At 42.4% G+C, this 27,274-nt stretch overlaps 2 protein-coding genes across 2 annotated transcripts in view; both read right to left on the minus strand.

Moving 5' to 3' along the window:
• ATP10B (ATPase phospholipid transporting 10B (putative)) overlaps positions 1-16,964 on the minus strand; it is a 59,090-nt gene extending 42,126 nt beyond the window's left edge. Inside the window, exons 1-4 of the mRNA XM_083481760.1 lie at positions 16,338-16,964; positions 4,646-4,850; positions 2,912-2,997; positions 2,135-2,241 (exon numbers count right to left, since the gene is read on the minus strand). Of these exons, the coding sequence (XP_083337886.1) occupies positions 2,135-2,241; positions 2,912-2,997; positions 4,646-4,850; positions 16,338-16,804 (865 nt within the window). The 5' untranslated portion in view covers positions 16,805-16,964. The remainder of the gene's footprint in view (positions 1-2,134; positions 2,242-2,911; positions 2,998-4,645; positions 4,851-16,337) is intronic.
• SLU7 (SLU7 homolog, splicing factor) overlaps positions 1-27,274 on the minus strand; it is a 317,865-nt gene that overhangs the window by 101,111 nt on the left and 189,480 nt on the right. The window lies entirely within an intron of this gene.

The raw sequence follows: 27,274 nt of genomic DNA on the forward strand, positions 1-27,274 counted from the left end.
AGAATAACACACACTCTTGGATATTTTGGTTGTCACCGGGGAGGATTATAACCTGCCCCCTGATTCAATCAGCACACTCTTCCTGTGTTCTCAGACTTATTTCTCCTCCCTCTCTATGTAATATCTCCGTTGTCTTTTAAATCAGTATGCTACTATCCCGTCTGTTTTCACACTCAGTACACAGTTGCTCCCTTGCACAGTATAGAAAAACTTTCCCCTCTAATCTATAGATCTTTACATCTACCTAATACCAAAATATTAGAGAAAGAGGGAAAAGGATAACATAAGAGCGGTAAGAGAGCAATAAAAAATAATTAAATCCGGTTAGGGCAGGTAGCACGGAGATTTCTCTTTGGTTCTCCACCACTTATTTAGCTTAGTCTATTCCCGCATAAATGCAGGCTCCGATCCTATTAATGATACCTTACGTGCGGTCAGAGATCAGGGGGTCAGTGATGTCAATGAAGCGGAGGATGTGAGGATATAAGGAAAGAGGGGGGGAGGGAGGATAGAGGGGGAGCCACCGGACAAACACGGGGGCAGCGGTCCAAGGGGTTTCGGAGTTGCTCGCCAGAGTCTAAGTAGGCTCCTCACGGGGGGTGGGAAAGTTCGAATTCTAAGGGGAAAAGGTCGGCTTCCAGTTCCAAAAGGGGGGCGCAGGCATCAGGAGAAAGGTCGGCTCCACGACGCAAAATCAGTCCAAAAGCAAAAACAAGGCAGAAAAAAAGCCCTTCAAAATCGACTTTCAAAAAAAAGACCAGATTCGAGCGGGTCCAGCCGAGCGTCTGCTAGCCGAGTCTCTGCCCTCAGAGGCAGGCTGTTTCGTCTCGTACAGCCGGGCTTGCGCGCTATGTCCTTTTTATTGTCCGAATAAAATGGCAACCGACTAAGGGACACAAACTGGTAGAGCTAAAGGAAAACCACAAGGAAGGTAGGTGCGGAGGGTCGGGGTAATTCTTCACCGTCGCGGAGGGTTGGAATGACAGTCTTGATCAGGATCACAACCACAGCTGCAACTTTCTTTTTTCATGGATGTCCAAGGGCATGCAGTTGGGTAACATGCTGACATTCCCAGTCATGAAGATGTTTACTCAGAGCAAGTTGCATTGTTTTCAGCAATACTTCCAGACAAGAGGGCACAGGACAGAGCAGTAGATTGAAAAGTCTTGGAGCCCTGGAAAACCTAAAAAAGGGAAAGGCAACCTGAAGCCTTCCAGATGTTGTTTGACTCCAACTCTCACTCAACAGCTGCAGCCAGTACAGTCAATGACCAGTTGTTGTCCATCAACATCTGGAGGGAACCAGGTTCTTGCTCTCTATTATAAAAGTGCTTTCTTCACAGTGGATTCAGTTCTCTTTGTAAGTAGCTTCTCTGGGTACCCATTCTGGATTACCAAGTGGGACAAGACATGTTTGTCTCCCTTCTGACTGTTTGTGGCTGTTCCTGGTTAGGTATTGCTCAAATACTGTATAACCTTTTTATTTAATTCCCCTCTCTTTTATAAAAGTTCCCAGGGTGTCTTTGTGTAAGAAGAAAATACAAAACACAATTAGAGTACAAATCTGTATCTAAGCATACTCACGGGTATGGCAGCCAAATAGTTTCACTGATGCACATTTTATCCCCATAAACTGACCTTTCATAAAGCAACAAGTTTAGCCAAAGCCACTCTTGACCTCCCTACCATTTACAATGGTAAACCCCAATGGCAAACAAATGAGGGTTAACACTAATATGCTATATAGACATAGGTCTAAGGGAGGACTGGGAATGCCAAATCTATGACTCTACTGCATGGCATTTCAAATCAAATCATTAATCCCACTGATTAAAAAAGGTAGATCCTTCAAATATGAAGTTTATAACAGTTTATATATGCAGTTGTTGTTGTTGTTGGGCATACTTATAGTGCATTCCTACATGTCTACTCAGAAGCAAGTTCCATGAAATGCAGTCAGACTTACTCCTAAGTTAGTTTATCTAGCATTGCTACCTTGATTAGATGAGACTCTGCGAGTGCAAAACAAATTTCAGGTTGCATGGATGACTGTTGGGACAAAGGAACAAATCATATTTCTGGGCTGAATAGACTTAAAAGCACTCTCTCAGCAACTACGTGGGGAAAAACATTACCTGCATAGACAACAATTCCTATTGTAACCTCTGTGTTCCTCACTGTGCATCCACGAAGAAGGAGACTTTCATTGTTAAAACCAATTCGTGTGAGGTCAGGCTGTTCCCTACAAGGAAGAAAAGGATTTTCCATTTATTTCTTGGCTCTTACAGTGCAATCCCACACATATCTACTAAAAAAATAAGCCCTGGTGAGTTCAACAAGACTTATTTCTAGGTAACCATGTACTGGACTTCAGTCTTACACACAAATATATCACATTTCTAAACCAGGGGTGACTAACCTGTGGCCCATCATATGTTGCTGGACCCCCAGCTCCCATCATTCCTGGACCATTGGTATGCTGGTCAAGGTTAACAGAATCCCCAAACATCTGACCTCAAGTTAGCCACCCTGTTTCAAGGCCATGCTGTGGCTTCAAACCAGAGCCCAAGGGCAGAGTATCTACATTACAGATACTCTGCCCAAGGTCCACATCAGAGTCACCAAAGAGCGGTTCTGCAGAGCACTCTTTATGCTCAGTGTATGAAGATCTTGGGAGGTTCCTTCTGCTTTCTGTTGTGCAACAGTGCCAGCTGTGCAGGTTATAGATAAAGGTAAAGGTACCCCTGCCCGTACGGGCCAGTCTTGCCAGACTCTAGGGTTGTGTGCTCATCTCACTCTATAGGCCGGGAGCCAGCGCTGTCCGCAGACACTTCCGGGTTATAGATAGGTAGGTACAAATGTAGTTTGTCTGAGACATCTATGAATGTAGGGATAAACATTGCAGTACTTACACATAGCCTTTAAATCGGTTGAGATGGTTGTTGGGTTTTTCGCAAACAATTGTGCTTTGGAAAAGTTCTGGGTCAAATTCAGCATTCTGCAACAAAACCAAACCCACAGTGAGTTCCTGTTATGTCAGGAGCAAATCAGTGCACTATTTCTGAAAGAATAACAAGCTGCGTAGTGAAAAAGGAACATCAAGCATTTAAATTTACATCAGAAACAACTGCCACTCAACACCGTAATTTACAGTGAGCCCAATATTTGTTATTAACCTGTCAGGTTGAAATGTGTTCTAATTTTGAACCCAGTTATAATGTATGTGTGTTTTCAGGCCTATGTATTTATGTGTGTGTATTTCTATATAAAAACATTGCTTAGACATCAATTATACAGTGTTGTAAAAAGTAGCATCAAATGTATTTGTGGCTGCACACACAACTATCTTCCTTAAAGAATGAGTAGCAAAGAAAATAATGTGATTCTGAATGCATGAACACCACCAACAAGGCCTCACCTGCCAAACATAAGGTCTGAGATGGCTGATATTGGGAAAAGTACTCAGGTCCAAACTATTTAGCACTTTATATGCTAGTACTAGCACATTAGGGATGTGGGTGGCATTGTGGGTTAAACCACAGAGCCTAGGACTTGATGATCAGAAGGTCGACGGTTCGAATCGCCGCAACGGGGTGAGCTCCCATTGCTCGGTCCCTGCTCCTGCCAACCTAGCAGTTCGAAAGCACGTCAAAGTGCAAGTAGATAAATAGGTACTGCTCCGGTGGGAAGGTAAACGGCGTTTCCGTGCGCTGCTCTGGTTCGCCAGAAGCGGCTTAGTCATGCTGGCCACATGACCTGGAAGCTGTACGCCGGCTCCCTCGGCCAATAAAGCGAGATGAGTGCTGCAACCCCAGAGTCGTCCGCGACTGGATCTAATGGTCAGGGGTCCCTTTACCTTTACCTTTACCTTTTTACTAGCACATTGAATTGGGCCAGATTTCTAAGATTTGGACACCTTAACCTTACCAGCTTGAGTTTCCATTCCCCAGCATGTCTAAATTTCATTTTCAGAACAATCAAATGTTGTCTCCCTCTCAGATTTTGAAAGCCTCTTTCCTTTATCTCTTTGAGTTACTATGTGATTCTGATCTCCCGAAATAGAAGACCATTTCTTTTTGCATTACAGTGTAAACCTGCTGATTTTATATCTGCTTGGCCCACCTTTGTTTCACTGCTCTGCCATGCTTCTTGCCTGCATCAATGAGGGATTTGTTAAGTGCCACACAAAATGGCTGGCATTCCACTGGCTGTGCCAGCCTGGATTAAGGCACTCTCACTGCTGTAGTTATATAGTTTTGGAGAGGCACCTACCAGTGTATATTATATATAGGATTACTATAGTGTTAGAATAGTGTCATCTCTCTGCCCTGCCTTCCAAACACAGTAATTCAGTACCAAAGGCTTGAGGCTGGTTCACACGACATCTCTTCAGACCACTTTGCCACACAGGAGCTCCGAGTCACATTTGATCTTGCACCTGAAGCCAACATGGTGGCAGTTGTGGAAATGGTCTTGTGTAAGCTAATCAAAGCACGTTTTGCCAAATGGGTTTGCCAGAAGTTATCCTGCTAAAGGTTCCCTCCAGCTGGACAGTTGTGTGCTTCTGTCTTAAAATTCTTTGCATACCGAGGTACTACTAAAAGAACAGAGGGAAGACAAGTAGCAAAAGTAGCTTCCAGGCATACCTGATTAAAGAATCCTTTCACAACTTGTCTTTGCTTAAGGTTCGTCTCCCCATCAAGATTTGATGTCTCTAAGTGACAGATCCCCTTCTGATCAGAGGTGTGGAGCAGCAGGATGTCCGCAGGGACGGTCTCATTACATTGCAGCTGCACAAAGTCTCCCACTCGTACCTCTTCCCAGCACGTCTCAATGTAGGCTTTTTTCTTCCTGTTATGAGAAAAGACACCACAGCTGAATGGCCTGTGACAGGTCCATCAAAGTCACAGAGCATCTCTTTTCTTTGTGGTACAGGAGTGGCTGGTGAAGTGGTTCAAACGGGATGAGGAACAAATTCATTTTTATTTTTATTTGCATTTTTATGAGAAATTTTGTAGCTGACATTTCTCAGAACAGTATGTGAACTGAAGTATAAATATCCCTTGAAATTTGCATATCTCTGAATTTTATGATGCAGGCCTCCGGTATGTACCAAAACGCACCTCCTAGGGGAAAGTGTGCATATCTTTACATATACTAGTGAAACTAACATGCAACAATTCACTTTGTTAGGGGAAATTGAGTGCAAAAATGTGCATGTTAGTTAAAATTACATACAAAAAAAATGTATGTACCTCCTTGTGACTGTGATTTTATGAACACCTTTTAATATTGTGTTTTTAAATTGCTGTAATTTTATGTCCTTTTTGTCCTGGAACTTTATGGTGAAGGGTGATGAATTTTCATTAAGATTTTTTTTTAATTGCTGCAGAAATGAGAACTGAATTTAACATTAGGAAAATGACAAACTGAGGGAAACTGAAATTGGCATATTTACCCATCCCTAGTTGAAGCCAAATGTTTTACTTATTGATCACAGACATATAATAAGTACAATAATGTATATTTGTTTTTAAAACTCTTGAATTATTTGGCCAAAATTCATGATAGCAGGTGATAGATGAGCACCTCTGAGGAGGGTGTTGCATAATTGTTCCATAAGTGCAACAGAAAAATCTCTCTTTCATGTCGCTACTTGACTAATCCCTGAAGGGCCATTGATGATTATTTTAATGAATGGGCAGATTTGTATGGGTACACCAGCCTTTGGGATATTCTGATATTCAGCTTTAGATAACTTTACAGGTCAATGCCAGCACTTTCAATTGTACTTGGAAGCATATAAGAAACCAGGGAAGATGTTTAATACCAACAAGATACCGGTAGATTCCATATGTTTAATCCTAGTCAATTATTTGGCTGTTGTGTTTTCAAGCAAGTGAAGCTTCTGAGTAGCCTTCAAAGGCACCCCCAACAATGATGCACTGTAGAAGTCTTCGTAGATTCGCAATTGTTGTTGTTTAATCATTTAGTCGTGTCCGACTCTTCATGACCGCATGGACCAGAGCACGCCAGGCATCCTGTCTTCTACTGCCTCCTGCAGTTTGGTCAAACTCATGTTGGTAGCTTCGAGAACACTGTCCAACCATCTCATCCTCTGTCGTCCCCTTCTCCTTGTGCCCTCAATCTTTCCCAACATCAGGGTCTTTTCCAGGGAGTCTTCTCTTCTCATGAGGTGGCCAAAGTATTGGAGCCTCAGCTTCAGGCTCTGTCCTTCCAGTGAGTACTCAGGGCTGATTTCCTTAAGAATGGATAGGTTATCTGCTACCTGCTAGGAATTGATTCATGTGAAAAAGGCTTCTGCAGAGCCTCTCCCTTGGTTACCCAAACAGCTATGGGGTGATTGGAACAGCTACTTAGTACTGCCTAAAAGCCACCAAGTTTTCAAACAATTCTGAGGTATTTTAGAGGTACTGTGGCAGGTATCTTTCTCCGCTGCCTGGTCTCTTTCTTTAATCTTCCATTTTGTGTTCAGAACTTGTTCACAATCTATGTCCCTAAGCTGGGAATTTGTAACAGGAAATAAATTAAAGTTGGTGATCACAGACATAGTGGTTATGACTCTGACGTCCGCTGAAAAGGGAATAGATTGCACTGAATCAATATTTCCATCAAGAACATGGACAGAGAACAAAATGCGTATTTGTTTGGAAAACAGAACTGTGATGAAGGATCGTAAATGCTTTAAAAGATAGGATTAGAGACTCAAATGATCTTGATAAATAGGAGAGTTAGCCTGCAATCGATACAATGAAGACAAATGTGAAGTATTGCACTTCGGGAAGAAAAATGTTTCCACTTTGCTTGGCTTACTTGAAAGTCCTGGATACAGTAATGACAGCAAAGTGTTGCATTCAAAGCAAGTTGCCTGGGTGCAAAGGAACTGACTGAACGGGACTCTACTTTCCCTTCTTCCCCCCTGCAGCCTCCCCGTGTGCCCTCAAAATCTGGTTCAAGGGCAGATTTTTGGGGTGCATGGGGGCTGCAGCAAGGAGCAGAGGAAGGCGACATCCTGTTGAATGAGAGTTTGCTTATGTAGTAGTAAATTCCTCCCATAGAGGCAGAGGAACACAGGAATATAGGAAGCTGCCTTGTATCGAGTTAGATGATTGGTCCATCTAACTCAGTGTTCTCTCCACACCAGGGGTGGGGAATCTCCTAATTAGACTTGCCAGACCCAATCTATTTACTGTCATTTTATTTATGATTACATTTCTATCCTGCTCTTCCCCTCCACCAAAGGAACAAACCCACACACCTTCACCTGGTGTGGGAAAGTCCGAACCATGGGTTGAAATGTCAATCTGTGACTAAAAGGAAGAACTGTTAAGTGTGCTCCCTGCTCTTTGACAGCCACGGCTTGAGCTGTACAGTGTCTTCCTTCACAGATGTAGCTTGAATTCACACAAGTGAGGAATCTCCAGCACCTGAGATCATGGTGATATCAGGGAACTGACAAGTGGGTGGATGTGCCCATCTGCAAAAGTGGTCTGCAGAGCACAGGGGAGTTTCACATCTGGTCTGCTGGCCAGATCTTGTCTTTCACTTCTACCACTGGCTGTGAGTAATTTTGCACAGCAGGGATTTCTCAGATCTTATCCTAGAGACCAGTTCTGAGGGCCTTCTGGTGGTTCCCTCACTGCGAGGTTACAGGGATCCAGGCAGGGGGCCTTCTTGGTAGTGGTGCCCGCCCAGTGGAATGCCCTTCCGCCAGATGTCAAGGAAATAAACAACTATCTGACTTTTAGAAGACATCTGAAGGCAGCCCTGTTTAGGGAAGTTTTTAATGTTTGATGTTTTACTGTGTTTTTAATATTCTGTTGGGAGCCGCCCAGAGTGGCTGGGGAAACCCAGCCAGATGGGTGGGGTATGTATAAATAAAGACAGAAGAAGAAAAAGAGTTTGGATTTGATATCCTGCTTTATCACTACCCTAAGGAGTCTCTAAGTGGCTAACATTCTCCTTTCCCTTCCTCCCCCACAACAGACACTCTGTGAGGTGAGTGGGGCTGAGAGACTTCAAAGAAATGTGACTAGCCCAAGGTCACCCAGCAGCTGCATGTGGAGGAGCGGAGACGCAAACCCGGTTCACCACATTATGAGACTACCGGTCTTAACAACTACACCACACCACAAATAATAAACAAAGAAACAAACAAACCTGGGTTTAAGAATAAAGGGAACTCCAAGTTTGCTCCAGAACCCAATTAGATTCACAACACAGAGCCATGTATTCACCTCTCTCTCTCTCAAAAAAAGGTTGGATCCCTTAGAAGCTCATTCCCATTACAGTAGACCTTGTGGGCATGTGAATGTGGTCTCCTGAACTCACTGTCACCTTATTCCAGGTGGGTAATAAACACAATGGGTGGAAACTGCAGGGCCAAGTAGGCTGCCTTGAGATCTGGATTCCATACACTGGCTGCACCCGTCTGCCAGCACCAATGCACAACTCCTACATTGTGCTGTTGTGCCAATACAGTTCTTTCCTGCTGTGCTGAGAGCAATGTCAGACGTTCAAAATGAGGTTTTCAAAAGTATTTTAATCATGAAAATAGGGAGGGGAATATCTTATACAGAAGCATGTTTAAACATTGTCTGTCGAGAGTTGGTTGTGGGGAGGGAGGATTTTCTCTGACCCACTTTAGGCACAGCAATAGAAGCAGAGGGTGTGTCACAGTTCTTGATGAAAGAGGCACCTGCTGCCTCTGTCTGGGGAACAGTGCATTATTTCCACCTGCTTTTCTGCCAGGGAAAGAAGAAGCATGAGGCTCTCTTGCTGATAAATGAAAACAGCTAAATTAATTCATCGCCTGGAGTGATTTGAATGTCACAGCGTGTCTGTTATTATCATTATGTGAAGTACCTGCTCCCTTTAGGACTCAGCTCTGGTTAGCCATTGCTCAATGGAAACCGTGCTGTGCAAGTCGCTCAGACCAGTGAAGATGATCAAGAGATCAGGAGAGCGAGACACTCTTCTCCAAAGCAACTCCTAGTGCCCTGTGACGACTTGCCTCACACTTGGAGTGGCAGTGCTGTAAAAACTAGCTACAAGCTTGGAGCGTGAGCCAAAATAGCTCACCATGCTGGAGATGCTTCCTGCTGACAAGCCAATGCTTGAGGTTAAACATTAGAATAAATCCCGTTGGAGCAGCTCTGCAATGAAACAGACGAGCCGTTCATTTGTCCAAGAGCATGCCAGATGCAAGGGCCTGTGTGTTCTGTCTCTGCCCCTCCACCACCGAACTTGCTCACAGGGTTCCTTCCTGCGTTCAGGAACCCTGATCACAGAGCTTTCCAGAGCTCACCAAGGCTTGTCAGCAGTTCAAGGGAATGTGCTTTCAAGGCCCCTTCAGACCTTGCCATTTAATGCAGCGAAGTCAGGAACAGATGGGTTGGGGTGCATAGCCTTGTGCCTCCAGCATAATGTCTGACAGGGTGAAACTTCATGAGATGTTTCCAGAACGGATGGGCATCTGTTGGGAATGGTTTAGGAGTGGAGGCTTTGGTGACTCACAGCTGTTTCATTCTGTGACGCAGAAGCCACCGTTCGGTGGTGCTGTGAGGGAGCCTCATGCCCTCCCAAGAGATTAAAAGGCATGCAAATACGGAGCTGGGTAAATTGACTTTCTGTGAATGGGTGCTGGCATCCGTCTTGGGAGTCAATGGAGGAATGCACCTCTGTGGGTGAGGTCAAGCTGTTGGAAGGTTGCAGTGCCTGCTGTGGCTGTAGAGACTGATGCAGGTGAGACATGTTTTGTTGCATCTGGGGCAGATGAAAGCATCCAGATGTGTTCCTGCAGATGCAGCATGACATTTCTTCTCTCTTCACTCCTCCCAGTAGTCATTCCTCCTCTGGACACTGTTATGGATACATGACTTGACTGCCTGACTCCAGGCACTGTGGTTGTCTGCAAGGGATTCCCACATGATGTTGCCAACTTTCATGTCATGTTTGCAGACATCTTTGTAACACAGAGTTGGTTTGCCAACTGGCCAGGTGCTGGAAGCCAGCTCCCCGTAGAGCAGGTCCTTGGGGAACCCTGAGCCAGAATCTAACCCATGCTACCCCAGGATAAAAAACATGGCTCAGAACCTTGCTTAATATCCTTGTTTGTAGTCAGAAAGTAATAATAATAATAATAATAATAATAATAATAATAATAATAATAATAATTTATATCCCGCCCTCCCCAGCCGAAGCCGGGCTCAGGGCGGCTAACAACAATAAAACAGTACAACCACATTTGTGTAGTTTCCTATACAGTACTTTAACACAGCCTAGAAGTGTTCTATTATGGTGTGTACAAGAAGGAAAGAAGTGTGCAAAACATCACTTATTTTTGGTTTAAAAGAGGATGGTTTATTAGTATGCCATGTCTGAGCTGGGCCAGTGACTTGCTCTAGACCACCAAATGAGCTTCAAGCACACATTCATTTCTGTTTCTCTCAAGCACACAATCACTCCCTGCTTCCATTGACTGCACATATTGGCTTCAGGTTAACACATCATGTCAGCCTAACTCACCTCACTGTTGGAAAGAAAAAACAAAACCCAATGAAAGATCACTTCTTCACCCAAGTCAGTGTGCTGCACAGAAAGCACTCATCTCTATCTATGATCACACACACACACACACACACACACACACAGAGAGAGAGAGAGAGAGAGAGAGAGAACCTAAAGCACTGAGAGATTTTAAAAGCAAGTCCAGACAACTTGCAGCAACTTTTCCTCAGGCAACAGCTGCAAATCGGTACAACGCACAGCATTACAAATATGCCCCATAAGATACACAGTGTGCATTCATAAAACTGCCTCAGTATATATTGATACCATTCAATTTGCAATTTATATTAAGTTAGTTTGAAAAGTGGTACAGGGGCATAGCCCTGAAGTAGCTGTTTTTCAAGAAAACCAGGAAAACTGCACCACATAAAAATGACTATTGCTTAAATGATAATCCCAGGATACAGTTCAGCTGGGAAGGCAAATAGCTTTCTTGAGGACAAAGTCTCAATATTATTATTTTTTCTGGGGGGAGGGAGGATTTTGTAGAGCCGTGTTAGCTGATGAAAGACAAAAGAGGCCTTTCTGATATACTCTTGTTCTCTTATTAATATCAATCTATGAATCAACTTTCACTGAAGTCTCAAGGCATTTATAACAATGCAATAAAAACAACTAAAATAGGTTTTAAAGCAACATAAAAATCAAGATAGATTTAAAAAGCATTGGTGGGACTAAATAATCCACAAGGGCCCTTCCAACTCTATGATTCTATGATTCACCAGAGAGCCTCATTAGCAGAAACCCTGCAGAAAAACAGCTGCTTGTGCAATGAGACTTTCTTCCCTGTCCTTCCCCCGTGCACACCCTGAAATTGGCTTGGGTGGGGCAGGAGAATCCCTGGAACAGTGTGTGGGAGAAAGAGAGGCGGTATCATTTCACATGGCAAGTTAAAATGCTTGTACATTCGAAGTGTTTGTCATAGCGTGATGCTAAATCCCACCCTACACATATAAACAACCAAGGCAGAGACCTACTCTCTCCCTCCCTGTCCTCCAGTAGAAAAAGGCTGTTGAACCAAAGATGCCTTTAATTATTTCCAGAAATTAAAAACAGTGAACACCTGTTGCATCTCAACAGGAACGCTGTCCCACAAAAACAGGGGCAGCCACACTGAAAGCCCTGGCCCAAGTTGCTGTGGAGTGGGCTTTTGATACACTAGGGCCTTCAAGGAGAGGGTGTCTTGCAGAAAAGCATCCTACAGTGACCTACCGAAGCTGCAAGGTCACGAAGTGCCGTCAGGATCATACACGGAAGTTGCCCTCCCCTGTTCCTTCTTTCTTTTTCAAGCACCAGTGCCACTTTGGCGTTCGGTGATCAAAGGTCAGAATATGTTTCTTAGCCTTCTTTGTTATACAAACAAAAGGAATATAGATATAAGGAAGAACAAATAAAATGCAAACCAATTTATGCTATAAAATAAGCGGTGTGATTTCCGCAAAGGGAAAGATCCAGACCTTTACAGTGGTACCTCGGGTTACATACGCTTCAGGTTACATAAGCTTCAGGTTACAGACTCCACTAACCCAGAAATAGTGCTTCAGATTAAGAACTTTGCTTCAGGATAAGAACAGAAATCGTGCTCCAGTGGTGCGGCGGCAGCAGGAGGCCCCATTAGCTAAAGTGGTCTTCAGGTTAAGAACAGTTTCAGGTTAAGAACGGACCTCTGGAACGAATTAAGTACTTAACCCGAGGTACCACTGTATTTCCCCCTTGCAAGAAATGGTTGAAAGGAACAAGAGTTGAAAAATCGGGGGAGTCAGAAAATTCTTGAGTAGAGTACAAATAAAGAAATTGGGAATGAAAGGAAGAGGGGTTCTAGAAGGAAGGTGTGTTAACTAGTTACATACAAGCCCAATCGCCTCTTATGTACTGAAATTGCTGAGGCTGATATACCACACAATAAGCCCCCATTTCCTTTGTATGGCTATCAGGCCCCTTAAATGCTACCCTAGCTGAGTGGAATTACTCTCCATGGCCCAACCACATGCACAGCAGGTGCCAAAAACAGAGTCCTAAACATAAGATTTGTGTGCGGTGCTAGGAGAGGGGAGCTATCAATTCATTTAGGGTAGAAGAAGCACACTATTGGCCCTTGTCCACCCAGGATGAGTTATTCAAATGTTACCCAAACCACAGTAATGGGAAAATGGCTCCCATGTGGCTAGGTTAACTTTAAAGGGACTCCGTTTCTGCCTCCAAAATAGTGTTTTTGCTATTTAGCTGTGCTTCACTCTGAGGTCCCAAGGTGGATTGCCAGAATATAAAATACAATATTTAAAAATGGTTTAACAGCAGTTTACAATTACAAAAATCGAGTGGGTCCTAAAATATACATCTTAGGTGTGAACATACGGAATAAAAAGGTGTGTCTTCAACATTCAATGAAAACTGTATAGTGAAGAAGGGTAGCACCACATAGTGGACACTGCAACAACCCAATGTGGAAGTTACTCAAGTATGGAGTCCAGTGGTTAAGTCATTTCTGTCCAAATGGGGCTGCAGATGGTGAACCAACCAGAGGTGGGGGAAAAAAGAACTTCTAGCCCCTGAAGCAATCTGAGTCTCCTGTAACAGTGTTGAATTCAAGCTGCATCTTCTTCCTTCCAGGGAACTGCTACCTCATTCAGAAAAGGCCATCTCGCCACCTCCTGAACATGAGAATTTGGGATGCATAACACTTCTGTCTTTTCACTGCCTCTGAGTACTGGTCTAACAGCTCAACCACATTTCCCAATTCCAATGGAACAGAGAGAAAGAGCTGGGGTCACCTGCATACTGATGTCTCTTTACTCCAAATCTCATGATGGCAGCTCCCAGCAGCTTCAGACAGATGTTAAGTAGCAAGGGGGACAAGATGGAATTTTGCATTTCTCTGGGTGTCTCAACCCAACCTGAGCAACACCCAGACTCCCTAGAATCACCTTGATTCTGCCCAGGCATTAGCCCTTGCCTGAACCCAGTGCATAGCCCTATAGAAGACTATAGTCCTCTTCTATTGTTATGCAGGTAGGCCTAGATTTTTTTTTATAAAAAAGAGGTAATTGAAGGGCAATCAATCCAGACATGTGCAATAAATGCTTCAGTGTAGTTTTCCAGAGGAGAATGATACTCCTCAGTCACTAAGAATCACACAGCACATCAAATAAAGGCCTCTTAAGTTTCATACGAGGGATGCGGGTGGTGCTGTGGGTTAAACCACAGAGCCTAGGACTTGCCGATCAGAAGGTTGGCGGTTCGAATCCCCGCGACGGGGTGAGATCCAATTGCTCGGTCCCTGCTCCTGCCAACCTAGCAGTTTGAAAGCACGTCAAAGTGCAAGTAGATAAATAGGTACCGCTCCGGCGGGAAGGTAAACGGCATTTCCATGCGCTGCTCTGGTTCACCAGAAGTGGCTTAGTCATGCTGGCCACATGACCTGGAAGCTGTACGCCGGCTCCCTCGGCCAATAAAGCGAGATGAACGCCGCAACCCCAGAGTCGGTCACGACTGGACCTAATGGTCAGGGGTCCCTTTACCTTAAGTTTCATACCTTACCATAGAAACTATGCTCAAATTTCTAATGCACATGGAAAGTGTTTAATTTTATCTTTTTCTTTTTGCCCTCATGTTTGATAGGGAGCATTGCCTCCTACCGTTCACAAGATATCAGACTGACCAGTTCTAAAGACAGATCTTCCCACTTAATCCTGACCACACTGTGCCACAATCAGACACTGGATACACAGCAGAAAATTCTTGCAGGGCAAATAGCTCGAGATCATTCATGCTTGTTTTGAGCCAATCTAAGCTGAAGTTGTACTATCCTTGTAGGTGGGACAAATTTGAGATGCAATCTTCCTTAATCTTTTAGTAACTTGAAGATGCGAGAGAACAGAATTTCTTACAGAAATTGGAAGACAGTTCTGTTTTCATATTTCTGATGGAGTTCTAATGTGGTGATGGATAATGTAGATCTCTGGCATAAAAGAGACACTTCTCTCACTCACTTCTTGATTTGCAATAAGCATGGTTTGTTATTTGGTCTGAAGTTGGCAAATTAGGTTACTGTAAACCATTGTTCACTTCCAAGCCAGAATGGGAAACCCAGTTCACAGTGCGGTTTCCAGTTCTGTATGGAGGCAAATTGTTTTGGGCATTAAATATCATTTGCCCTATTTGGATGTATTGAAAAAGGATTGTATCCAATTTAAGGGTAGGCAACACATTCCGTCATTGCAAGGATTTCTACTCGTACAATGGAACTTTCCCCTCTCTCCTCCCATTGTGTGTACCCTAAATCCCTGGAGCAGGAAAGGAGAAGGGAGGAAGCTACAATGCAGAAATCATTGCAATGACAGAATGCAATTGTTGGATACTGCCCTTGCTCTGGTTATAAAGCACCAGGAAGTGAGGGAGAAAACTGGAGCACATAAGGGGAGGTAGAGAAGCATACATTTGAGCATAAGGCCTTCCTGGCCTAAGCATGGCTTAGCTTCCACTCATGTTACCTTTGGAATAGTACAATAAAAGAAATGAAGAGACCAAGAAACCAGGAAATGAACTACAAAAAAATCCCTGCTCTGATGTGGTTGACAACAATTTCAGCAACTCAGATTTTTCCAATACGTCCTACACCATTAACAATATTATTTTTCAAAAGGTTGAGGTGTAAGGTTGTAGCACCCTATGAAAACAACAATTCTCCCCTTTTACCTAAAGTAAGAGATGAGATTACTAGAATTTTACAAAGCAATCATGCACAGAAACCAGGAAACACGTTGTTGTCAGGCAGTCTCTGAATTTGCCCCCTTTCACTGAATGCACTGCTTTTACTAACACTAGAATCATAGAATCATAGAATCATAGAATCATAGAATCATAGAGTTGGAAGAGACCACAAGGGCCATCGAGTCCAACCCCCTGCCAAGCAGGAAACACCATCAGAGCACTCCTGACATATGGTTGTCAAGCCTCTGCTTAAAGACCTCCAAAGAAGGAGACTCCACCACACTCCTTGGCAGCAAATTCCACTGTCGAACAGCTCTTACTGTCAGGAAGTTCTTCCTAATGTTTAGGTGGAATCTTCTTTCTTGTAGTTTGGATCCATTGCTCCGTGTCCGCTTCTCTGGAGCAGCAGAAAACAACCTTTCTCCCTCCTCTATGTGACATCCTTTTATATATTTGAACATGGCTATCATATCACCCCTTAACCTCCTCTTCTCCAGGCTAGAAATACTTAAGAAGAACAAGTTATTTTGAAACTAGAAATGTTGTTTGTGTTTCTGAATCACAGGTCAATTTTTAGCCAACAATTCTCCGGCAAAAGTCTGAGTGTGCAGGGGGACATTTCAGTCCCCTCCAGATATAGTTTCTATTGTGCATTCATGGTAAATTATGCTGATCATGCTATTGGAGTGGTCCCAATTTCAATACTGTTTGTACCAGCAAAAGTATTGGGTCATACTGCTTCATTTCCAGTCAGGGTACATAACCTATAACTTCCTGCTGAAATTCCATAACTTTTGATACCACAAACATTCTGGGCATTTTTTTGTCCCACTTTTGCTATATTATTGGTAAAGCATTGTTGAACTAATTAAGCAGCATAAACACATCACTAACACACTATTATTGTGTTACAGAATCCACCCACAATAACGACCCGCAAATAGTCACTTAAACAAAAAGACAAATACGCCTTTTAATCTAATATTTCAATGCATGTTTCTGAAGCATTCCCCAAATTGAATCCAATGACTTATTTACCTTTTGTATACCAGACAGCCCATGCTATTGATCTCTCTGTCCAGTTTGAATCTCCGAAAGTCCTCCCAAGCGTCTTTGATAGCTGTGATGGCCATGATAACACAGACTGGGATCACAGATACGCCAGGTTCAAATGCATTGACCACTGGCACAAAATTGAGTACTGCAATGCCCACAAAATATAAATTAGCAAATCGATGAAATTGTTCATACAGGTTTTTAGGGATGAAGGACAGAAGGGTGTATCTTGTGGTCTTGATCCTGTTGCCCACATAATGTCTGTTTGGGTTTTCTTTCCACGTGTCTTCAAAGGGCAAGTTAGAAACGACGACTCTTTTTGCTTCTTCTTTCTTTTTTCTCCTCGTCCTTCTCACTTCAGGCTCCTCATTCTCAGAATCAGAAGCAGCATTCTGGCAGCATGGTCTTCTGAACCGAAAGATGTCCCTCAGGAATTTTATAGGGCACATTTCCTTGACATCTTCCTGCCCCTTAAAAGCCACACTTTCTTGCACAGGTTTCTGAAAATTTAAGCTTCAGTCTTTAAGTAGGTTCGCTGTACGGCAAAGTGCCGGTCTGAGTTTAACTAAAGTGATTGCTTTCACTTGCTTTTAGTCAACACCTGCTGGAACACCTACGTCACAAATGCACACAGGTATCAGCCTCCTATAAACCGGTTTTCCAGTCATCCAAGTGAGTGATCCTGGGTCCTAGTGCTTGCTCTTTGTAGTGATGAATGAGGACTTTGTTCCTCAGATATACACTTGTATAGAAACTTCCTGAATCTCACTGTGAACAGCAGACAATGTTTCAGCCTATTTGTCTCTTATTTGAATATTTGGGACATATTCTTGATATCACAGGTTTAATATATATTAAATGCTGTGTGTGTGTGTGTGTGTGTGTGTGTGTGCACATGCATACAGGGCTCAAAATCAATCAAATTTCTGCACAAAGAAATTCTATGCAACAAAACTAAACTACACACAGACCAAAGATGAATTCCACAGCCTGCATTATTTGCACAAAAAAAGAACATTTGCATATTTGTGTTTACTTTTCTTAATATATTGTATTTCTTGTCACCATGAGGATTCCCAGCCTCTGGAAATGTTATTCCTTTGCATTCTGCTTCCTTCTTGTAGCCAAAAATAAAATAGTCCAGTTGGGTCTGGACCAGGAAGTGGAAAGGAGAAAGAGGAGTTGAATACAGAGCTGCTGAAAACAGGTTGCATCTTTATTTTATGAATAACTTTCTGTGGTGTGGTGTTAGGAGGGCAGGGGCCAAAGCACTGTAGCACTTGTAAAAGATCCCCCCCCCCAAGACATAGAACAATACAACTTGATGCCTCCTTCCTTAGTTATTGATGTGAGGCACACTTCCAGTTACAGGACTGTTCCAGTTACAGCCCAAAACTTCTTAAGGAGTCCCCACAAAGAGGTTTCCACTTCCTCAGTGCCCATTGGCAGTTGTAAAAACATATGCGGATCTAGTGACAAGCAAATACCACGTGGCTTGATTTGAATTGGGATCAGAAAATCCATTTAAAACAAAATATAGTAGCTTAGTTAATTCTGAGCCCAAGTCTCAATTACATATTTGGGAATGCAGCAAAACCCAAATACCCTCCTGAAAGTCTTCTAACCCCACACTGTGAGGAGGGATGGACGAAACTGTCAAGTTTGGGTCTCAGTTAAGTTTCTCATTTTTTCCAATCTTAAATTCAGTTTACCACGTTTCCATAGCAATTTGTGGTTTTTAAAAGAGATCCTCATGAAAATTCACCAGCCTTTCATTGCAATTTTCTCCTAATAAACAGATTTCCATATGCAATTTTGCCTAAGATACAGTTTTGCAAGCCATTTCCCCTGATAAAAAGCATTTTTGTGTGCGCTACTTTCACTAATATGTGTGCTTTTATGCACATTTTCTTCTAACAGATGCACAATGGGTGGTACTCAGTGCAGATTTACTTAAATTAGATCCATTGAAATTAATGAGAAAGGTTACGTTACATCCATTAATTTCAGTGGGTTTATTCTGAGTAAAACATAGTTGACTACCACCCATTCTTTGTCTGGATAACTTCATCACAAAATTCAGAAAAAGTATTAATTTTGAAGGATAGCAGCATTTCTGTTTGCATTTTGGTTCACAAAGTGCGAATTAGGTAATGTCTCATTAAAATGCAAAGTGCCACTTGCTAGAATGCTGGGATGATGTTACAGGCATCAGAGACCCTAGGAAATAGCATTCCTCCCCGGTGCCTAAGTGTTTTGTATGGCCATAAGAATGTAAGAAGAGCCTGTTGGATCAGAATGATGGTTCATCTAGTCCAGCATCCTGTTCTCACAGTGGCCAAGCAGATTCCTCCTGCAAGCAGGAGCACAAGAACATTCCTGGTGGGCACTAGGTGCGTTGGAAGTTACATATCCCTTTCGTCAACAGCAACAAAAACACACAGCTATGTAGAGATATGTGTCTCCTGCAGAAGCATGCAGACTGGTCCTTGCAGTCTGGCAGGAATTCAAGTAATCCCAGCATAACACAAGAATGGTTTTCTAATATGTTTGCCAAAATAAATATTTAAGATGCCATCTAGAGCCAGAAGAGGATTTCAGCATGAATTTTAAAGCAGAAATCACCTACTACAGAATATGATTGCCGGTTATTTAATTGTAATAATATTAATATTAATATTAATAATAGTAATAAAAAAAATATTTATACCCTGCCCTCCCCAGCCAGAGCCGGGCTCAGGGCAACTAACACCAGTAAAATTACAGTAAAGTCATAATAGGAAAAAAACACACACCAATTTAAAATACAGGTTAAAATGCAATTTAAAATGCAGCCTCATTTTAAAAGTAGCCCATGGATCAAAACCGTAAGGGGAGGGAAAACATAAGGGTCAGACTGAGTTCAAACCAAAGGCCAGGCGGAACAGCTCTGTCTTGCAGGCCCTGTCTCTTGTGTCAAGTCCCTAGTCTCTTGTGACAGAGCGTTCCACCAAGTCAGGGCCAGTACTGAAAAGGCTGGAACGGAGCACTGGAATGGAGATCTGGAGTATTAGTTAATGAAGCAGAAGAAGGCTTACCTATTGTATGCTTTAGTCTTGGAAGAATTGATTTGCTGATCAAACCTGTATCTCTTAAAATCTTCAGCACCATCTTTAATTGCGATAACTAAAAGCACAGCAACCAAAGGTAGCATTGTAATCTCCCTGTGGAAGACTTCTAGCTGTGGGAACCAGTTGATGATCACCAAGAACAGGAAATAGACATTGGCCAGCCTAAAAAAAATTGTATCCTATTAAAAGAGATTGATAATTTTACACTTGATTTCCACTTCTTAATTTGGTTCTTTTTGGGTAGTTAACAACAACAGGAAAAGTATGAAACCCTAATTCAATGGGTAGGCAAACTAAGGCTTGGGGGACGGATCTGGCCCAATTGCCTTCTAAATCCGGCCCACAGATGGTCTGGGAATCAGTGTGTTTTTACATGAGTAGAATGTGTCCTTTTATTTATAATGCATCTCTGAGTTATTTGTGGGGCCTGCCTAGTGTTTTTACATGAGTAGAATGTGTGCTTTTATTTAAAATGCATCTCTGGGTTATTTGCGGGGCATAGGAATTGGTTCATTCCCCCCCCCCAAAAAAAAACAAATTGTCCAGCTCCCCACAAGGTTTGAGGGACAGTGGACCGGCCCCCTGCTGAAAAAGTTTGTTGACCCCTGCACTACTTGGATCAATCAGCTTCTTGAGATGCTCACCCCCTCAAGGGTTGCAAGCTGCTGGGCTTCACTAAAGAATGCTCTGCCAAGGACAAAGGAGATACTTAATGCCTCATACGAGGCCACTCCTTGTTCAATCGAAATAGAAAATCAAGTTGAGACCATGATCTGAAGTATATGTGGGCTAGTATAGGTGGTGCTGTGCGTTAAACCACAGAGCCTAGGGCTTGCCGATCAGAAGGTCAGATGTTTGAATCCCCGTGACGGGGTGAGCTCCCGTTGCTCGGTCCCTGCTCCTGCCAACCTAGCAGTTCGAAAGCACACAGTGCAAGTAGATAAATAGGTACTACTCTGGCAGGAAGGTAAACAGCGTTTCCGTGCGCTGCTCTGGTTCTCCAATAGCAGCTAAGTCATCCTGGCCACATGACCTGAAAGCTATACGCCAGCTCCCTCGGCCACTAAAGTGAGATGAGTGCCACAACCCCAGAGTTGTCCACGACTGGACCTAACAGTCAGGGGTACCTTTACCTTAATGTATTGGGTTAGTCTCTTAGTTATCATGGCAGCCATGAAATATGGGTTTTTCCCATATGAAATATGGGGTTTTAAGTTGCCATGGGACTCTGTTGTTTTTAATGTTGTAGGTGTTTGGCTGTATCAAATATGGTATATTTTGTGTATTTTTCCCCAAGCTAACCTGGCTGTACCCTATGAGAATTGGAATGTTTTCTGTTAAATTCTACAGTACACTACACTGATTGAGTTTTCAGATTTAACTACTGTAGGTTAGACTTTTTAAATCAAACTACCCCATCTAACACTTTTTGCTTTGCTTTACCGTTCTAGCATTTCTTCTGAATGCCTTTCCATCCCTGGAAATATATGCAAAACCTTTTTATCTATATAGTTGTGGTGTGTATAGAAATACCTGTGAAACTGCTCGAAGAGATTTTGAGGTATAAAAGTCAGCAAAGTGTACTTGGTGGTCCGTATCCCATTTCCAGAATAAACACGACAGACTTTCTCTGATTCCTTTTGAAATCTCTCATTACTGGGAAATACAACTCTCCATTTGTCCAAGACGTATTTCTGCCTCTCTTTGTCAGCTGACAAAAGAGGTGCTGATTCCAACTGAGTCTGGGAGACCTCTTCTACGGACCACCGAGACTGCCAGCGATACCAAGCAGAGTCTACTGACAGAGCCATTTTCACCTATGGAATTGCCTGAAAGAAAAACACATAACAAGGGCTGAAAACCAATTCCAGTTTGGGAGCAAATGCATTTCTTGCTAGTGAAGCTTAAGGGCAGCAAATGAACATCTCAAGTTAATGCACTGGCTGCCTGAATTTCAAATATTGTGTTTCCAGAACAAATTGCATAGGCTAACAAGTACAATAAAAATACTTTGAGAAGAGAAAGAACAAACTGTTTAACTGTTTGGAATAAACCACAGTTTTGTTGTTAAAATGCATACAGGGGTTTTTGCAATATTCATACAGAGATCATTTCACACAAACAGAGTGGGAAGGTGATGCCAACATACAGTAAACTGAGTCACAGCAGATGTCGAAATGTTACAACATGAAAACCAGGGGAAAGGATATCTGGCATGCTGTGGAATGAAATATGCATATAGTTGTTTATTAGATCAAAGTCTAATAAACTGCATGCTTCCTCAGTGCTGGAAGTGATCACAACTTGTGGAGGGGAAAAGACCTAGAAGAAAGTGCAACGCAGCAAGCAATTCTAGAATCTAGCTAATGGTCTAATTCTAAAATAATAATTTAAATATCTACTTCAGTTTAAGCACTGAAGTCACTTACAAAATGACTTATGTGCCAAAAAAGCATTGAAACTGCAAGCAAATGCATGTCCTTTAACCTCTACATCATGTAAGCCAGAGGTTGCCAACCTGGTGCCCATGGGGGCCGTGGTGTGCTCGAGGTCTTCCTCTGGTCACTGTGAAGTGTCTGAGCCTCCCAACACACTGCCCCCTTGGTCACAAAGTGGTGGCGGAGGTTATGTTTTTCTCCCCTGAGAAATTGTAGTCTGCTCCTTAAAAAACTGCTACGCTGAATGTGGAAATGAAAGGGTCTGAAATCACTATTACCACCAGTTCTGAAGACTTGGTGCCGTTTCATTGCTTCCTGCTATTATGTTATTGCCAGGAGTGGCTACTACTCATTATAACCCAATGGAACATTCATGTTTGGGGAGGTAGTACTGGAAGTGGGAAACTGAATCAGAGAGGATAGCCATCACCTTCATGCTCTCCCTATGAGCAGTTTGAGGTGCTTAGTCAGGCTGCACAAAGTGCAGGCAGCCTGCTGTCTTGAGAAAGACCAATAAAAGCAGTGAAAATATCAGGATGCACATCCAAGCGAAATAAATCAGTGTTTTGCATTTTAAATTACACATTCTTGTTTCCCCACCTCCTTAAGCTGGAGGCAGAGCTGGCCAAAAATACTGAGATGCGTCTGAACTGAAGGGCAACCCAGTCAGATGAGCAGTGTACTACTACTACTACTACTACTAATAATAATAATAATAATGGCAAAGGAAGACAGGAAAAGCTGGCTAGGCATGCCATTGAACTGAGTGAAAAATTGAGATGGTTCATTTATGTGGAATAATAACATTAGGCAGGACCTCTCATCAAACTGTTTTAGAATCTTGCTAAAGACTTCCTTTTTTACTTCAGCAAGCCTTCCCAGTCATAGTTATTTATGCTTGTCTTTAAACTTTTGTTGATTTTATCTGTCTTACTGATAATTGCATTATATTATTTTCTGTACACAAGTTAGAATTTTTATTAAGTGTTTAATAAATATGTCTAGTTAAATAAATAAAACTGAAAGAAGGGGAGTGAGAGGAAGCTGAAATGATCATGAAAACCTGGACTTGTCTCTCTTGTTGGGAAAAAATCAGAGATGGCAATTAAGTAGCTGAGAGTTCGAGAGAATTTATGCTTTTTTTCCCAGGGGGAGGGGGAGGGGGAGGAATGAACTTCTGAAGCAAATGTAATTAAAGGAGAAATTAATTGGTAAGGAGGTAAAAGGGTGGATTGGTCCTTATAATTTAGAGGCACCAACCATCCCTCGTGAAGCTGAGGCTCTAATACTTTGGCCACCTCCTGAGAACAGAAGACTCCCTGGAAAAGATTGAGGGCACAAGGAGAAGGGGACGACAGAGGACGAGATGGTTGGACAGTGTTCTTGAAGCTACCAACATGAATTTGACCAAACTGCGGGAGGCAGTGGAAGACAAGAGTGCCTGGCGTGTTCTGGTCCATGGGTTCCTGAAGAGTCGGACACGACTAAATGAGTAAACAACAACAACAAACTATCCTTGTTTGTGAATGGTCACTGTTGAAAATAAGAGTTCTGGATTATATGGGTTCTTGGTTTGACCTATTAATGACATTTGTATTCTTCCCATTTGCTTCCACTTCTGCCTCCAGGCCCTGGTGTCTTCGTTAAAAGTCCCTAACCAAAAAAGTGAGAATGCATGGACTAATTGTAATTCTGTGGTTTTCGTTCACCTGAAACAAACAGAGCAGCAACAAGTTCAGATAATCATGTGATAAACCTAGTCTTGTCAAATACGGTTGTGCAGATGTGTATTGACCAAGGATGGATGATTGGCATGATAGATGTTCAACAGAGCACTGCATTTTTTTATTTACTTATACAAATTCATTCATTCATACATACAAATTATTTATTTATACAAATTTGTATATTACTTATCATTAAAAAATCGAACCAGTGAGCAATCCGAAACCTGCTGTTTTGGGTAGTGTGGGGGTCCGAGCCACCATGTCTCTCCCAGGAGAGATGCGTGGCTCGGGCGCGCTACAGGCGGTAAGTGCCATTTTGTCACCCTCCCTCAAGGATGACACCCGGGACAGACAGCATCCCCTGCACCCCTCTTCCTAGACCCCTGGCTGGAAGAACTGCAACTTTGGAGGTAGCTCTGACGTAGGGTTCATCCCAGTGCTGGATTTACGTATAAGCTAAACAAACTATAGCCTAGGGCCCCACTCTCTTGCCCCCCCCCCAATATACTTCATCTTAACTGTATTTCAGTTCAACAATTACTTTGATAAAATACTTATTTTTTATGTGCAAATGGCTTTAGATACCTATTTGGTCCATAAATTACCATATGACATATATTCAACACAAAAAACAGTGACAATTTGTTGTTGACAAAGGACATATAATGGGCCCCATTACCTTCAGTAGCTTAGGGCTTCATCAAACCTAAATCCAGCCCTGGTTCATCCATACTTTCGCTTCTTCCATGGCTAGAGAGTAGGGGTCTTTTCTGCTTGTCCTATGCTTTCTAGTCATGAGTCCGAGTAGTATTGCATTTGCCGCACAGCTTTCCCCCGAAAAGCACGCTCTTTGTCACTAAATTGGAACAAACGGCAATGCACAGAAAACCTGATTGCTGTTTGATCTGTTCAGTGGTAAACTGCCAGTTTGCCCAGGGAAAAGCGGCGGGGCCAATGGAGCTGTGGAAGAGCCCCAAAGGAAACAAGGGCTATAAATAGTCGGCAAGTTTTGAAGACCAGATACCAATCTGCTTCTCTGATGAAATCCAGCTCTACCTGTACTCAGGAGTACTTGCAACGGGTTTTGTAAGAAGAGGGTGTTAACCTTGGCACTGGAGTTAACCTTGGCACCTTGGAGTCAAATTCCAATGAAATAATTAGCCAGCCTTCATATACATTCCCTACAATTTTATTTAGATAGCAAACAAGCAAAGCAAGAGCTAAACAATAACTCTTCAGAGGATTCAAGAAGTACCTCCTTGTTGGATGTTATATAGTATACCTAAAAGGAGACCACAAGGAAAAATAAAAACACTTGTTCCGTTATGTTGTTGTTGATGATGTTTTATTACCTGCCCTTCATCCTAAGGTCCCAGGACAGTAATTTAGCACACAGTTTAAAATAGTTAAAAAACTTACTTTTTTTAAAGTGCTGGTTTAAAGTGTTAATGAATTTTAGTTTTCTAAAATTCCTCTTCTGCGTTGTTTGATTTGTGAAGTGTCACACTAAGTTGCCTGCCATAGGTATACTAGCTTCAAAGATTGTCCTTTTAACTACAAGAAGTAATTAATTTCCATTTTCACATCCCACTTTCATTAAGTATCTCAGTTACCAGACTGAAACTCTCTCATTAGCTGATTTTGACCACATCAGACTGGCCAGTGTCCAGCTGTGCTCTATGTTCCAAATCTCTGCTGCCTATAAATTAATCAGCCAGGTTATTATAATATGGTCTCAAAGGCCTTAAAGGGATTTTCAATTAGATAATGTTATTACAGTCTTAACTCACCTTGTTCTGAAATTGTTTTCAGTGAATTTTCATCCTGACAAAATTACTTGCATCCCAAAGTGTTCAGTCGGAAGAGACCCTTTCACAAGTAGGTATCATCACAAAGCTTCCAGCTAAAGTGATGCAAAGGAGACAACTGAGATCAGAATGTTTTATGCAAGGCATTTTCAGAGGCCTGAGGAAATATTAATGGTCCAAGGCCCTGGAAAAGCCTCTGTTAGAGTAACTGCTTTAATTTAGGTCACAAATTATAATGAAGGGTACGTTATAAGATGGGGTGGAAATAACCAGACTAGTGTGGAGAAGTGGGTGGCACATCCATTGTAACAGATATGATTTCCAGGCTGTTAAGTTGCCTGTGTCTGCCGTGTGTAAAATATAAACTGGGATTTGCAAAACCATTGGTGAACTATTATTGGTGTCTCTGATACAGCTAGGGGTCTAACTGTATGTTATGTTAAATGTGTCTCAGGAAGTGTTTGTTCCCGTTAATGTTATTATTCTCAGTGCTTTTTTCTAGGGGGTACCCAATGTACAGTCAAACCTCGGTTGTCAAACGTAATCTGTTCCGGAAGCCCGTTTGGCTTCCAAAATGTTCAGCAACTGAGGCACAGCTTCTGATTGGTTGCAAGAGCTTCCTCGCTCAAGCAGAAGCTGCATCGGATGTTCAGCTTCCAAAGAATGTTCAAAAACATTTACTTCTGGGTTTTTGGCGTTCGGGAGCCGAAACGTATGATAACGGAAGTGTTTGGGAACAGAGGTTTGACTGCACCGTTCTTTTTCTAGAAGAAAAGCACTGATTGTTATCATTATTATGGCAATTCACTCAAAGAGACTTACAAGCACAATAGAAAAACTTAAACCAACTGCCATAATACTAAGGATGTAGTGGCAATTTTCATTGGGAACACAGCACACGAGGAAGAGAGGCTTAACCTTTCTCTCACCTGTCACAAAGCTGAGGTAACTCTCCAGTCAGAGCACCACCCTCACCATGGGAGGTAAGAAAAGCAGTGCTATTGCCTGCCATTATGATACATGTCCTTGGAAGGACATGTTTTTACATTTTAGGAGCACACTTTAAAAGCTTGAGCGTACACCATATAAAGTGCAAAGCTGCCTTTATATGATATTTGGCTGAGATAAACTGCCTCAACAAACATGCCTCAGTAAGAACGTGCTTCTCAAATAAAGAGTTTTAAAATGTCCCATCCTCTCCAGCAGTCAAAGGTGTGTTTCACCAATCGTGTTTCATTTATGACTTTTGCTGCACTTGTTGTCACATGACTGAAACTCGCACACCTATTCATTATAGCCTGCCCAACATACACAACACTCAATTGGGAATTATTGTAGCCACCTATTAAATGGGCCATTTTTAGGTGTTACGATTCTATTCATACTCAACAGGGAATATTGCTTGCAAACACTTATACAGACCTGTAGCTTGTCTATATCCAGCGTGTGGCTCTGAAGAAAATACTTTATTGCTCCATACAGCCCCTTTCTCTTTCCCACTAACAGCTAAAGAAAACAAAAGGGTTCATTATAGGCTCAGTTTGCATAATTATTGTGAGCCATGGAATTTCACTTTGTGTGTGCGCACACACAAGTGCGCATGCACAGAAAATGGATTGCCCAGAAACAGAATTTGGAGTTTTGCTTTCCTATGTTGATCTTCAGTGTTAAGCATAGTCAAAATTGTTATGTACTGAAGTTCTCACCCTGGGCCAGCAGGGGGATACTGTAGATAGTTTTCACTGAGGTCCACATATGCAAATAAGGGATTGAAAGTGACGTTCAGTGATTGGATAGTTACAGAAAATGGTTACTGTTGCATTCTAGTGGAGCTCT

The sequence above is a fragment of the Podarcis liolepis genome (assembly GCF_965112155.1).
Source record: "Podarcis liolepis genome assembly, chromosome: 2".
Taxonomy (NCBI): domain Eukaryota; kingdom Metazoa; phylum Chordata; class Lepidosauria; order Squamata; family Lacertidae; genus Podarcis; species Podarcis liolepis.